Source organism: Drosophila santomea, chromosome 2L (genome assembly GCF_016746245.2).
Source record: "Drosophila santomea strain STO CAGO 1482 chromosome 2L, Prin_Dsan_1.1, whole genome shotgun sequence".
Lineage (NCBI taxonomy): Eukaryota > Metazoa > Arthropoda > Insecta > Diptera > Drosophilidae > Drosophila > Drosophila santomea.
The window spans coordinates 18,870,402-18,884,002 of NC_053016.2; the positions used below are offsets into that span (position 1 = coordinate 18,870,402).

Below are 13,601 nucleotides of genomic sequence, written 5' to 3' on the forward strand. Positions count from 1 at the left end.
TACCTAAGAATTGAGTGCAGAAAATTAGAAAAATTGGTTAACTAATAAAAATGTTCAATATTTCGGAGCAAAATTTGGTTTGGCATGCATTCAATAAAATTTCGAGTATTTACCAAATTAAATCCCTTGTAAGTTACTGTTTGAATTTGATATATTCCCCATACCCACTTATAATTGTTCTACTGATTGGAGATTTTTGGAAATTAATGGACGGATACAACAATGCCGTCGTTTTCATGGACCTACAATATTTCGCTTAGGAAACTCAACCAAAACGATTAGGCCAAAGGTAAAAATCCAATTTGAATCTCATCAACTTATTGGATTTCTCGGTTCTCTTAGCTGACTTGTCTAAGCATCGATATCCAATGCACACGAAGTCATCATTTGTATAGTCCTCAAGATATTTCGTATGTGTTTTTCTAAGTATAACTTTAACTTTATAGGACTTTAAAACACTTCTTCCTTTTACAGGCATAGAGAAAATTCTCTTTTAAATGTAAAATTTAATTGGAATCGGCATTTTATAAAGTCGTTCAGTTATTGTAGTGATCAAAAGAATGATAGTCCTAGCGATGAAAACATAAAAGATGACAAACCTGCGCAACGATGTGGAAGACCATTAAGTAATGTGCACAATGGGTTTCTCAATGCTGATAACTATTCTGAAAAAAGTGTTCGGAAAAAGAAAAAGAGCTTTCCAAAAAAGAAAGGTGCCAAATCGCTAGAAGAGCTGCGAAAGTGTTTGAGAACCATGCAGGATGTTTTAGATTTTGTCCATCCGGTCAAGCCTTTTGTAAGTTTTTCTCGCATTTTACAGTTAATGAATAATTACGTTTTCAAACGAGCACTAATACTTAACCAAAAAAGCTCTTACATTTCGGCAGATGGTCTAGTTGTAGATGAGTTTAATACCTTAATCTATTGAAGGGAGATCCTACATGATGTCATATAATATTAAACAGACTAAACATTTTTCTAGCTGAGGTTATATTTTCCGCTTTTTTGAGAGACAGAAAAACGGTTTAAATTAACGATAACGATAACGGGTATCGCACCCACCCACAGCCGATGACAGCTCCCTAATTTCCCCATTCCCAGCGGTGAAAGCTCGCGAAAGCTTTTACTCGCCCAGTGATAACCAGCTGATCAACAGCTGAACGATTGTGGGTCGAACGTAAACAAATTGGTTAAACGCTATTTTCCGCTCGTTGCTAGTCGCGAAAAGTCCGTTCATCACAGATAGAATCAACCGATTTACGAACTCAATCAAAGGAAGTTAGGGCAATCGCGTTAAAGCGAACTCTAGGCCGGATTTAACCATCCAAAGTTGGCATTGCATCAGTACGCACTTACAGAAAGCCCGTGGCTGTGTGCGTGTGTCCGTGTGTGTTGTGTATGCGTCTCTGGCCTGAAGGTCACCTTGAAACGTCAAAAGCAAAAGCGAAACTTGTGAATACCGCCTGCAAGCGTATATATTGCTAGTAACTGAAAAGCCACGGCAAGGAGCAGTAGTAGTATTTATAGCCCACTTGGATATAACCTAGCTCCAGCTGCGCGGCTAGCATAGTAGCAAAACAGGGAAACTCCCTCCCGAGTTCAATAGTGGTTCATAGTGTGTGCTTTGTGAGATATCCGTTACGATACCAGTTAGAGATATAGTGAAAAATAAAGAAAAATGAATTCCGAGATTAATCAACGATTCCTGGCCCGCGGCTCGCAGAAGGACAAAGGACTGGCGGTCTTCACCAGCGGCGGGGATTCCCAGGGCATGAATGCCGCCGTGCGTGCCTGTGTGCGTATGGCCATCTATTTGGGCTGCAAGGTGAGTTGGTGACCTCTGTCAAGTACTTTCCGCCCACGCAGCATCGCGTCCGGTGACCCCGACCGCCGAGCACAGGCAGCAACCCCATGTGAACCCAGAAATTTACGTAAAACACCTGGTAATTTGCTTATCAGCAGCCGTTGAACCACGGCTGTCGGTCCGCAAAGCCAGTTAGATAATCTCCAATCGGTGCGAAAAGAAATTCAAGAATATATGTGTACATGCACATTGACATTGGGTTTATTTTCGGGCCCCTCACATGCGATTTCGATTTCGGCTAATTTGTTTCGTTTTTTGTTGTCGCTCTTGGTTTCTATTCGGTTTATTTAAATGAGTTCATTAATTTGGTAGGGAACTTCTGGCTTTTGGGCCCTCGAAAATATGCAAAAAAAAATTTCAATTGCTAGCCAATTTAAATTGATTAAAATCTATTTATTTGATTTAAAATTCTTGGGGGTCAATAAAAGAAAAGTTATTGGCACGCGTTGCTAATAGCCTTTGATATGTTCTATAAATTGATCAAAATTAATAAATAATCAATTGAGTGTGCGTACATATGTATTTCTTAAGCATGCTAAACAAATTTTTGTTCAAATAGTTGGTAATCAGTTCCAGTCGTCTAATCTATAAATTTAATCTGATAGTGCCTTGGCATCATTATTGTTTGTTTTTATCTTTCATTTTTTAATGCGTTATAAAATTTGAATTTTCGCCTATGTGAGTTGCTTAAAAAGTATCGATTTAATTCCGATTACATACCTGTAACGGTATTTGAATATTTAAATGTTTTGAATGTTTAAAATATTTTTTGTTTTTAACTTTAATATTTAAATAACATATATTAAATTCATCTATACTTCCAAAAAAAATTCACCAATTTGGCAGTGTACAAATTAAATATAATAAACTCTAATTCGATGATTCATGTTAAACGGTGCTAATGATGTCATGCGCCATGAAGATACCAAACTCTCTTCTGGTTTACACCATATCTACAATTGTTTCGTGTTTTTTTCCCGCAAGGTCTACTTCATCCGTGAAGGCTACCAGGGCATGGTAGATGGAGGCGACTGCATCCAGGAAGCCAACTGGGCCTCAGTCTCGTCCATCATCCATCGTGGTGGTACGATCATTGGCTCCGCCCGTTGCCAGGACTTCCGTGAGCGTCAGGGTCGCTTGAAGGCCGCCAACAACCTGATCCAGCGGGGAATCACCAATCTGGTGGTCATTGGAGGCGATGGTTCTCTTACCGGCGCCAATCTGTTCCGTCAGGAGTGGTCCAGCCTGCTGAACGAGCTGGTCGCTAACAAGACCATTACCACCGAGCAGCAGGATAAGTTCAATGTCCTGCATATCGTTGGATTGGTACGGTACACAAAGGTCTCCTTCGCTTTAGTTACTTATGGATGGAATTATTTGTAGGTGGGCTCCATCGACAACGATTTCTGTGGCACGGACATGACCATCGGAACGGACACGGCTCTGCATCGCATTATTGAGGCCATCGATGCCATTTCCAGTACCGCCTACTCCCATCAGCGCACCTTCATCATGGAGGTCATGGGTCGTCATTGCGGGTAAGTTGATATCTAAGCGGATATTTGCGAGCAAAGTTGGGCTGCCTCTGTGTTAGCCTTAGTGTCAGTGATTAATTGGGATTTTAGCTAATGCCTGGAACGACTATCTCTAGCTATCTTTCGGTGGTAGCTGGCATTATCTCCGAGGCAGACTACGTATTTCTGCCAGAATCTCCTCCGCAGGCAGATTGGCCCGATCGACTTGTCCTCAAGTTGGAACAGGCAAGCCCAAACGGAAATCTGTTGAATGTCGTCGACTCATTTCGCACATTTCTGTTTTTGTGGCCGAAGTCTTATGTCGATCGATCTTAGTGTCCCCATCTTCCCCAAAATCCTATCCCCCTTTGGACTAATATTTTGTAATATATTTTTGCAGCTATTTAGCTCTTGTGGGCGGACTGGCGTGCGAGGCGGATTTCATATTCATTCCCGAAATGCCGCCCAAGGTCGATTGGCCAGACAGGCTCTGCTCTCAGCTGGCCCAGGCAAGATGCAGCTCCATTTCCGTTCTATCAGCACTGAGAAAAGTCGCAACAGCTTCAGAAATATGTTCTCGACAGCTTGTATAGAAATTTGAAAGTGTTTGAATCGGCCATAGGCACGCAAAAGATAGTTTATAGTTCAAATTGTTTACCTATAACTATAATAATGAACTGTCGAGATAATATTCCTGTTCGTAGATAGAGTTTTACATATACTTCAGTGCAGCTGTCGTTGCTTAATGCTTAAGTAGTACACTTGTACTTTTAGGTACACCATTTTTTTAAAGACACTATTTAAGAGCGACACTTGCCATACAAAGCTTGTTCTTATTTTCTGCTTACTGCACACGAATGTTTCTCTAAACACAAACGGAGATACGGAATGAATTACGCACAGTTTTTGTCTGTACCAGCATATCAAAATCATATTGTAACTAATTTTAAGTTTACCCCAATTACTCCCAATTCCCCGATAATGATCCCCCGACATTTGTGAACCATCTGTTATTTTTGTACTTAATCTCTTGTTTTTTAGTTACTTAGCCATATCGGCAGCCATAGCCACAGAGGCTGATTTTATGTTCATACCCGAGGAGCCGGTGTCAGTCAATTGGAAGGACGAGATCTGTGTCAAGCTCCACCAGGTCAGGACCAGAGTCCTTCGCTATCCAATTCATTTCTAGTTACTTTTTGTCCAATTTAAAATTCTAAATTTTATTCTGCATTGTTTTGGGCCTTTTCGATGTGCCGAAATTTCCATGGCGATAAACATCTTTAACAGCTATTTGTTTTTATTGTTTGGGTCTTTGGGTCTCTGTTTTATGTACTCATGATGTCACTGAGTTCCCTTATTAACTTTCCCAACTCTACTAACGTCCATCCTTGCTTAATCGATCTGTAAATCTTTATGTTTTATTCATCGACTTTGACTTGTGTCTCCATTCTTCATATTTCAAAACATTTATTCAGTTACAGTGCGTTTCAAGCCTAAATACTTAAATACAGCCATTTAAATTCAAACTAAAATACATAAATATCACAGAATAACTTATGTTAACTTTCTGAAACGCACTGTATTCACACGCTTGCTGATACACATGCGGTGACACACTCTTTCAACATCGTAACGGAAAGCATATCGCAAAGCATATACCATACATACGTAAAAAACATTTTTTTGAAATGATGATGTCCGTTCATCATGCCTTCTCATAATTCGTTTGTGCTTTGGTAGTTTTTGTATCATCCACGATTAGTATCTTGCATATATACTTAAATGCATTCCTATACAATCGACCAACAGGAGCGATCTGCTGGCCAGCGCCTGAACATCGTGATCGTCGCTGAAGGAGCCATGGATCGCGAGGGTCATCCCATTACAGCCGAGGATGTGAAGAAGGTGATCGACGAGCGCTTGAAGCACGATGCCCGCATCACTGTCTTGGGTCACGTGCAGCGCGGTGGCAATCCCAGTGCCTTCGACCGTATTTTGGTAAGTGTGTTGAAGCTGAAGTGTGTACCTTGAATATTAATTTATAGCACTTTACCAAGCTTGCATACTTCCTCATCCCCAATAGTTACAATTTGTTGCATACACTTAAACGCTAATACTAAGAAGCTGGTCATACACGATAGTAGCTGTAAATCTGATTTTAAACTTATTAAACAAAATAAGATATACTCTTTAATATATGGTTCACCTCTTTTTGACTTGAGACTGTTAACTAATAAGTGTATGCATCTCGCAGGCTTGTCGCATGGGAGCTGAAGCCACTTTGGCCCTGATGGAGGCCACCAAGGACTCGGTGCCAGTGGTCATCTCCCTAGACGGCAACCAGGCGGTTCGCGTGCCGCTGATGGAGTGCGTCGAGCGCACCCAGGCTGTGGCCAAGGCCATGGCGGAGAAACGCTGGGCGGATGCCGTCAAGCTGCGCGGACGCTCCTTCGAGCGGAATCTGGAGACCTACAAGATGCTGACGCGCTTGAAGCCTCCCAAGGAGAACTTCGACGCCGATGGTAAGGGAATCGAAGGATACCGCCTAGCTGTGATGCACATTGGTGCTCCAGCTTGCGGTATGAATGCCGCTGTGCGCAGCTTCGTGCGAAATGCCATCTACCGCGGTGATGTGGTTTATGGAATCAATGACGGTGTCGAGGGTTTGATAGCCGGAAATGTCCGCGAGCTGGGCTGGTAAGTATTCTGCAACGTTGCTCTCTGAATCTGTATTTATTAGAATTAATCAAATTCCAGGTCCGATGTCTCAGGATGGGTTGGTCAGGGTGGCGCCTACTTGGGCACCAAACGCACTCTTCCTGAGGGTAAGTTCAAGGAGATCGCCGCTCGTCTCAAGGAGTTTAAGATCCAGGGTCTCCTGATCATCGGTGGCTTTGAGAGTTACCATGCCGCCGGACAGATCGCCGATCAGCGGGACAACTACCCACAGTTCTGCATCCCCATTGTGGTTATTCCATCGACGATCTCAAACAATGTGCCTGGCACAGAATTTTCCCTGGGATGCGACACCGGTTTAAATGAAATTACGGAGATTTGCGACCGTATTCGTCAGTCGGCCCAGGGCACCAAGCGTCGAGTGTTTGTCATCGAGACGATGGGGGGCTACTGTGGCTATTTGGCCACCTTGGCCGGTTTGGCCGGCGGAGCTGATGCCGCCTACATCTACGAGGAAAAGTTCTCCATCAAGGACCTGCAGCAGGATGTCTACCACATGGCTTCCAAGATGGCCGAGGGCGTCTCCCGTGGTTTGATCCTGCGAAACGAGAAGGCTAGCGAAAACTACAGCACGGACTTCATTTACCGCCTGTACTCGGAGGAAGGCAAGGGCCTCTTCACCTGCCGGATGAACATCCTGGGTCACATGCAGCAGGGCGGCTCACCCACTCCCTTCGATCGCAATATGGGCACCAAAATGGCCGCCAAGTGTGTCGACTGGCTGGCCAGCCAGATCAAGGCGAACATAGACGCCAACGGAGTGGTCAACTGCAAGTCCCCGGACACCGCCACCCTGCTGGGAATCGTGTCGCGACAGTACCGCTTCTCACCACTGGTCGACCTCATTGCCGAGACGAACTTCGAGTAAGTTTAACCCAATAGTGACCACAAAGGGGACTGTCAATTTCCTTTAGGTTCTTGTTAAGTGCTATATTCTTTGTGTCTAAATACTTGCATTAGGGCGGTTAATTATTTCTAAAAATCTATTACAATTTAAAAATAAGTTATCTATTGATTTTTTTGAATAGTTTCCTAAAGTAATACTTTTTTTATGTAACCCACTCTTCTTCCAGTCAACGCATCCCGAAGAAGCAGTGGTGGCTGCGCCTGCGTCCCCTGCTGCGTATCTTGGCCAAGCACGATTCCGCCTACGAGGAGGAGGGTATGTACATCACCGTTGAGGAGGAGTGTGACACCGACGCAGTAGCCTAAGCGGACTCGGATCCGGACTCTGATCCCCACTTCCGCTTACCACCACCATCGCTGCATCAAGGCATCAATGTCCTCCTATCCGCACCCTCGAATCTGTCTCTGTGTTCGCTTTTTCAGTTGTTTTGGCACCCCATCCGATCCGTTTAATGGTTTCGACCAAGATCAGACGAAGAGGCCCATGACAGCAGCACATACGAAAGTATTTCATCATCTACAGACGCATAGAAAACGCACAAATACATAACTTATTTATATTGCCCGCCAGTCGATTCTTTCTTATGATTTTCCCAAATATCGTGTATTCTTGAATTTCGAATCTCGAATACTGAATAACGTTAATAGTTCATTCTACATTGCAGCCGTTCCAAAGTGTCTGGCTACCTATTAGGGGAAACCGTTTCGTATGTTATCGTAATTGTTGGTTCTTCAACCCAACTAAATTAAATGTTAAAGTATTTGGACACATTACCCAGTCAAAGGAACAAATTCTATCTGCTAAATGTTTTTCGAGTATTGTTATCGAACGAAGCAATGATATATTTGTAACGACGTGCTAAATACATATTCAAAGACCTGTTGGCACAATTTAATCGCGAGTTGGTTTTTCAATGGTATGGTGGAACTGAGCTGGATTTTCAGTTTAAATTTGTAGTAAATAAAGATATACATATCATATCTTATAGCATAGTCAATGATGGTTTGTAGGGCGCAGTTGAAACATCTACATAACAGCAACGTTTCAGTGGAAGCGGCCTATACAGATCGATGTTTTTGCAGCAACTTCAATGTTTGCAAACTATCGGCGCAATCGATTGTCGGTGCCATCGGTGGGCTTCCAGCACTAGACACTTCGACGTTTTTTTTTGCCACGGATTGTGTATGTAGTTTTAATTGTGCTCGAAAAACTGCGTTAAAGTGGATGTCAGCGTGGATGAATTGCCTCTCAAAGAACTAGACATATTGGACAACGGTGAAGCGCGTCCAAAAACAATGCAAACGCAGTAGTTCCATTTACTAAAACGGGTACGAAGGCAGCTCGAATTTGAGTTGCAAAGTGCGTAGCACAAAATTTTAAAGAAATTTTCAAATGGAGGGAGAAAAAGCAGCAAATTGACGCCACATTTATATGTATTTTGTCGAATTAATGGGTCTATTCGTTGTTTTCTGTGTGTGTTCCGCTATTGCAGCAACTTCTAAACGCTGCTGCAAACAAATTCTGTCCATTTAGCACCCAAACACCACTGGAAGCAGAAGGAAATGGTGTCCACCCGCCAAATGTGCAGTGGAGGCGGTACGTCCGCTTCTGAAGGGCTTTCGCCGTTGGGGGGCGCGGGACCGGGATCGGGATCTGGACCGGGAATGAGTTCCGGATCAGCAGTGGCATCAGGATCGGGAACTGGAGTACAGGATCCCCCCGAGTCCGCTGCAAACCGAACCTCCGTCCTGCGGCGAACCACCAGCTATCAGGGACACCAGGGACAGAACCAGGCCCAGGGCCCTTATCGTGTCGTCTCGGCTGGCAGCCTGGCTGAGTCTGCCAGCGCGGTGACTCGCCACCACTCGTATTCCATGCAGATGCAACGGCAGAAGTCACCAACGGCCACCACCACCAGCAGCGCAACCGGCCTGTACGATCTTCCCAACGAGCTGATTGAGAAGATCCTCAGTTACGTGGACTACAAGAAAGTTTCAAATCTCAGATTGGTAAGTGCACCCAAAGCGCTGGCTATTAAATCAATAAAAAGCAATTTGCCCAAGTGCAAGCGTGGTACGGCTGGGTTATCCAACCAACAAACTACCTGCACTTGTATGCCTGTTCTGTTATGTATATGGTGAATTCTGCCGCTCTGCTGTTATGAGCATTATTTTTCACTATGCGTTGCACTTTCCTCGACGAATTTTTGATTTCCCTTGGCAGGAGGCAATTAAAATTTTGTCACGAGGGCACATGCACTTGCGAATACTTATATTTAGCAGAGCACTCGGCATCTTGGCTTCGGTTGGGGGTATGACGAAAAGTATTGCCTTTTTTGTATTTAGTGGATGTAAATACGCTAGGTAATGGACTCTTGGACTTTTTTTTTTAGGATTCGACTTACTCAACACAGAAAGCATTAATATGAATAAATGACAAGCTAGATGAATGATTATATTATACACTTTCAAATACAGAGATAAACTTATATTAATATCTAGTACTTACTTACCAAACAAACTATACCAATTAAAAAAGCCTTCCTTAAAAAGTCACGAATAACGAATAAATAATTCCAAGAATACTTTCACAGAGCAGCTTTAGTTCAAGGTCCAGAGGGTAACTACACTTCGTTGATTGTTTCTCGTTGGCATTTTTGCCTGCACCCGCGTCTCCCATCCACAATTCGTTGTGTATGTATGCACGGTTATTTGTCGTAGGTAGCGGAGACAAATGTAATCTGATATAATTTAATAACAAGCAGAACCACTAGCTCGTGGATGAATGCGGGCTCAGCATCCGAGAAAGAAATCGGAATCTCAGCTTAGCTTAGCCCAAAGCCAGACATATTTTTAGCTGTGTACCCTCCTGTTAACTCGATTCCCGGATATTCATACTTGCAGGTGTCCCATCGCATGAACGACATTTGCATGGCCATGCTGAACGCTGCCTTCTCCAGGCAGATCAAGACCACGTTGAGCCGCTTCCAGGCGATCAAGGCTAGCATGCCGCGCCGGGAGTCCCACCGTCGTAATCATCCGCTGGCCTGCGAGTGCGACATCATCGAGACGTGCTACATGCGCCTATCCCTGCTCCAGATGTCCATGGGCAAGCATATCGAGCGGGGACATTGTTGCTTCTTTCCGGGCGCCGTAAGTGCAGTGAATAACCTACCCGAACCCTACGATCGCTAATGGGTTTTTTCATTTTCAGATACTAGACGAAGTCCAGGCGATTCTCAATTATATCAGTATTACGCCTAGGCTGCAGCGACCTTATCGAGTTACCGACGAGCTCTTCGATCTCTCCACTATGGCCATGGAATACTTTAAGGACCGCATCGAGTCCACGCTCCCTGGTCTGGCGTATTTCAACAAGGACTTCTATACGCTGCCTACTACAACAAAGCGACGTAAGTGTTTTTTTCAGTCACCAACAAACTAAAAAACAAAATTTCCACCTAACAGCCACGCTTGCCATCAGTTCAGATCTCGAAGACAGCGCCACCAACTCACCGCCTCAAAACCACATGGTGCTCCGAAAGGGCATCCGCAAGATCAAGCAGGGCATGAAGATGTACAATAACCAGCTATCGGTGCTGCGCACCGAACTTCGCAACTGTAAGCGCAAGGCCGCCGAGCAGAGCAAGCAGCTGGCTGAGCAATCAAATCTCCTGGCGGAGCAGCAGAAGCAGACGCTGGAGTATGCCAATCGTCTGGACGAAAACGACAAGAAGAACGAGGAGATGTCTCGCAAGTTCTCCACTCTATTGCAGGTGAGTCGAGGCTCGATTTTATATTGATTGGCATTGAATTTCTTTCTTGCAGGAGCTCAACAAGTGCAAGACGGAGCTACAGTTCTGGCGTTCGAAGAGTCCGGCCACATCTGCCATATGCAGTTCGTGCAATCAGAAGGTGGCGCCTGTGGTGCCGCCTGAGGATTTTCAAGTGCTGGTCAACCAGGGTGTAGATCCCGATCACTTTATCGTCATCAACGACGATGCGGATGCCGAGAGCGATGTTAGTGTCGGCGAACTGAAGGAGTTTGCCTCGCCGGATGAGTCCACCACAGCCAAGCTGCTGGCAGTGAGTACCGCAGCCAAGAATCTGAAACGCAAGATGCCATCAGAGAGCCAGTCCAATGCCATAGCGTCCACCTCGAAGGCAGCAGAGGTTGCCCAGTCCCAATCACAGTCGGTGGCCACCGGCAATGCAGGAGCTGCGAAAGCTGCGGGCGGCTACTCCCCAAAACTTTTTTATGGCAATCATCAGCGCAGCGGCGTGATTGTCAGCCCGGTTTCCAAGAATCTGGGGGTGGTTCCAACAGCGGACAAAGTGGCGCCCGGATCAGAGGCTCTTGAGGAGCCGGAGGAGGCGAAGAAAGCACGTAGAGTACAAAAGGCCAACAGATATGTAAATACGCCCGGCAAACGCAGTAAATAAGCATTAGGACTTACGCATATACACTTTACATATTTTTTTACCACTTATTTACATATTAAGTGTGCATGCCGTCGTTCACCTGACCCCACGGATGTGGGTTAGGGATCGGGGCATGCGCCGTAGTGTTAACGGAGGAATCAAATTAATATATACACATATATCTATTAATGTCAAATGCAGTAGGCATTTCGAATATTATTCATTATTATTATTATTATCAAGTACAACAAACGTGTCTGTATGTTCTTCGGTTTTAACGCCCCGCAAAAACCAACTGTAGTTAACCACCACTTTACACGAACATCACACGATTCCCGTAGTTACTGGCAGAGCAAAACAGATAATAATAATTAAAAAGCAAATTAATTTTAACTAAGATATACAACAACAACAAAAAAGCAAAGAAATATTTTAAATAAAACTTTAAAAACATTAAAATCAACTACTACCACTCTGGTTTTTACGCTTGCAATAATTTCCTATACTGAATAAGAATTTTATTCTATTGACTTTGTCGAAAGAAATTTCTGGAACAAAATGAAAAAGAGCCACCTAGAGAGAAGATAATTTTATTTACAAGGTCAAATATCGAAACAAGGTTACAGCTTTTGTGAGCGTTGCTTGCCAGCCAATGGCTTATTGCGTTCATCCCAAAGGGTGACCCCATCACATGCACAGATCCTTTTAAAGTTTTCCAAGATGCCCGCCGAACGAGCAATTATACCACACGCGATCCTGGTGGGAAAAAAGTTAATCATGTCAATGATACAAAGAGTGGAGCATATTTATATACCTTTCCCCAGAGTTGCCGTCAATCAGGCTCTGTTCATTGGCCCCGCGTCCCAGGTCATCGGCATTGGCTGTTAGAACGACAGCCCTCCCGATGATGTCCCAGACCTCTAGCACTGGATCCACAAATCTAAAGGTGGCCCTGCCATTTTCATCGGCTCGGATGTTGCCCAGATCTCCAGCGTGCCGCTCCTCTGCCGCAGCTGCAGGACTTCCATGTGGCGATTGGCGGGGATTGTAGTGATCTCCGACGGACAAGCAACCTGAGGAAGTGTCTCCACTCTCGTGAATGTGTAATCCGTGTAATCCAGGCGATAGACCGTCCACAACGCCATCCACCACCACTCCAGGCTCCTTGTCTGCGGTGATGGTGGTAAACCGAACCACTCCCTGGATAGCTGTCTTATCCACTACACTTCCTGTGGTATTTATGAGGGCCACCGCCGACTGGCCGCCAAATCCAGAGAGGACAGCTCGGACCCCGGTGGCTTCTATCTTGTCCTGAATCTCTGACCAAGGTCGTTGGGTCTGGACTATCACTCGACCCTCCTGGGTGTCAATTTCCAACTGGCCGAACCCATCAAGCGCCGAACGGAGTGCTCCGGCATAGGATTCGTCACCTTTTCGCATCTGCACTGCAAATTCGATCTGCACATTAACATGGAAGCAAGTTTCCTGACCCGAAAAACATATACTTACCTTGATGGAGCTCATTTCTATGGTCAAAGTGCCGAATAACAATGATAAACAATCTTTCGTATCGATAGACCTCGATAGGTTCTGACAAATCGCGCCTTTTGATATCGAAGAACGGTAGGCTCACACCAAGCAATACAACGACAGTTTGAGTCGTCTTTGAAATGCCCACTAAACCTATAAATTATAACTTTAAACTAATATTCCTAATTAAGAAATAGAAACCAATTGAAGTATTTTTGTGGTATAACGTTTTACATTTATGGAAACATAGTTCCCAGCTCTGGTTGTGAACTTTTGCAATGTGACCGGATGCATAAAGATAAATACCGCTTAAAACGAAAAACAAATAATAGGGGGATTATACTGGAAAACTGTTTTTAGCTATGAAACTGTGATAGGGTAAGATACTTTTTCTGTCTTCGAACAAAATTATATATCTGTGTTTATTAATTTCATGCTTTTTGATGAAGAAATTGAGTCCTGACTTAAATATAAAGCATTCCATATTACCAAGATGACTTTATAATAATAATAATTTCGAACGGAGTGCCATAACAATATTTTAAATGCATAGATAAAAACTTGATTGAATATGGCTAAATACGCAGGATATAAGCTGAAGTTGTCAAACGCATCTGGGCCCGATTGAA

General features: G+C 44.1%; 3 protein-coding genes across 10 annotated transcripts; 2 read left to right on the forward strand and 1 right to left on the reverse strand.

Annotated features, from left to right (window-relative positions):
* Position 1: 1 nt before the first annotated feature.
* On the forward strand, positions 2 to 7,916 carry LOC120449795 (ATP-dependent 6-phosphofructokinase). Of its 6 annotated transcripts, none has more exons than XM_039632556.1 (12): positions 2 to 128; positions 193 to 289; positions 343 to 410; positions 475 to 796; positions 1,724 to 1,825; positions 2,849 to 3,190; positions 3,248 to 3,402; positions 3,779 to 3,887; positions 5,188 to 5,376; positions 5,633 to 6,075; positions 6,136 to 6,978; positions 7,188 to 7,916. In XM_039632556.1, exons 1-12 carry the CDS (start codon positions 85 to 87, stop codon positions 7,324 to 7,326), a joined length of 2,853 nt encoding a protein of 950 aa, XP_039488490.1. In that variant the 5' UTR covers positions 2 to 84; the 3' UTR covers positions 7,327 to 7,916. The 6 variants fall into 6 exon arrangements, with proteins under 6 accessions (XP_039488490.1, XP_039488572.1, XP_039488647.1 ...); XM_039632638.1 differs by lacking the exon at positions 3,779 to 3,887 and adding an exon at positions 4,420 to 4,528; XM_039632475.1 differs by lacking the exon at positions 3,779 to 3,887 and adding an exon at positions 3,516 to 3,624 and having other exon boundaries at positions 3 to 128.
* Positions 7,917 to 8,164: 248 nt separating this feature from the next.
* Positions 8,165 to 11,905, forward strand: LOC120452735. 2 transcript variants are annotated; one of them, XM_039637108.2, is made up of 6 exons: positions 8,165 to 8,349; positions 8,514 to 9,030; positions 9,925 to 10,173; positions 10,235 to 10,433; positions 10,489 to 10,796; positions 10,849 to 11,905. In XM_039637108.2, exons 2-6 carry the CDS (start codon positions 8,584 to 8,586, stop codon positions 11,461 to 11,463), a joined length of 1,818 nt encoding a protein of 605 aa, XP_039493042.1. In that variant the 5' UTR covers positions 8,165 to 8,349; positions 8,514 to 8,583; the 3' UTR covers positions 11,464 to 11,905. The 2 variants fall into 2 exon arrangements, with proteins under 2 accessions (XP_039493042.1, XP_039493050.1); XM_039637116.2 differs by having other exon boundaries at positions 8,555 to 9,030.
* A 111-nt stretch (positions 11,906 to 12,016) lies between these two features.
* On the reverse strand, positions 12,017 to 13,238 carry LOC120452749 (copper chaperone for superoxide dismutase). Of its 2 annotated transcripts, none has more exons than XM_039637136.2 (3): positions 12,952 to 13,238; positions 12,257 to 12,887; positions 12,017 to 12,198 (listed from the first exon to the last, which is right to left on the reverse strand). In XM_039637136.2, the coding sequence occupies exons 2-3, from the start codon at positions 12,880 to 12,882 to the stop codon at positions 12,063 to 12,065; spliced, it is 762 nt and encodes a 253-aa protein (XP_039493070.1). In that variant the 5' UTR covers positions 12,883 to 12,887; positions 12,952 to 13,238; the 3' UTR covers positions 12,017 to 12,062. The 2 variants fall into 2 exon arrangements, with proteins under 2 accessions (XP_039493070.1, XP_039493061.1); XM_039637127.2 differs by having other exon boundaries at positions 12,257 to 12,900; positions 12,952 to 13,236.
* Positions 13,239 to 13,601: the final 363 nt, after the last annotated feature.

Bases quoted from the DNA above. Each gene is read 5' to 3' on its own strand.
- LOC120449795 (XM_039632556.1), top strand. From the start codon at position 85: ATGCATTCAATAAAATTTCGAGTATTTACCAAATTAAATCCCTT. The intron at 290-342 runs GTAAAAATCCAA...CGGTTCTCTTAG, and splicing joins CCAAAACGATTAGGCCAAAG to CTGACTTGTCTAAGCATCGA. The intron at 411-474 runs GTATGTGTTTTT...TTCCTTTTACAG, and splicing joins TATAGTCCTCAAGATATTTC to GCATAGAGAAAATTCTCTTT.
- LOC120452735 (XM_039637108.2), top strand. From the start codon at position 8,584: ATGGTGTCCACCCGCCAAATGTGCAGTGGAGGCGGTACGTCCGCTTCT. The intron at 9,031-9,924 runs GTAAGTGCACCC...TCATACTTGCAG, and splicing joins AAGTTTCAAATCTCAGATTG to GTGTCCCATCGCATGAACGA. The intron at 10,174-10,234 runs GTAAGTGCAGTG...TTTCATTTTCAG, and splicing joins GTTGCTTCTTTCCGGGCGCC to ATACTAGACGAAGTCCAGGC.
- LOC120452749 (XM_039637127.2), bottom strand. The intron at 12,199-12,256 runs GTATATAAATAT...TTTTCCCACCAG, and splicing joins GACGGCAACTCTGGGGAAAG to GATCGCGTGTGGTATAATTG.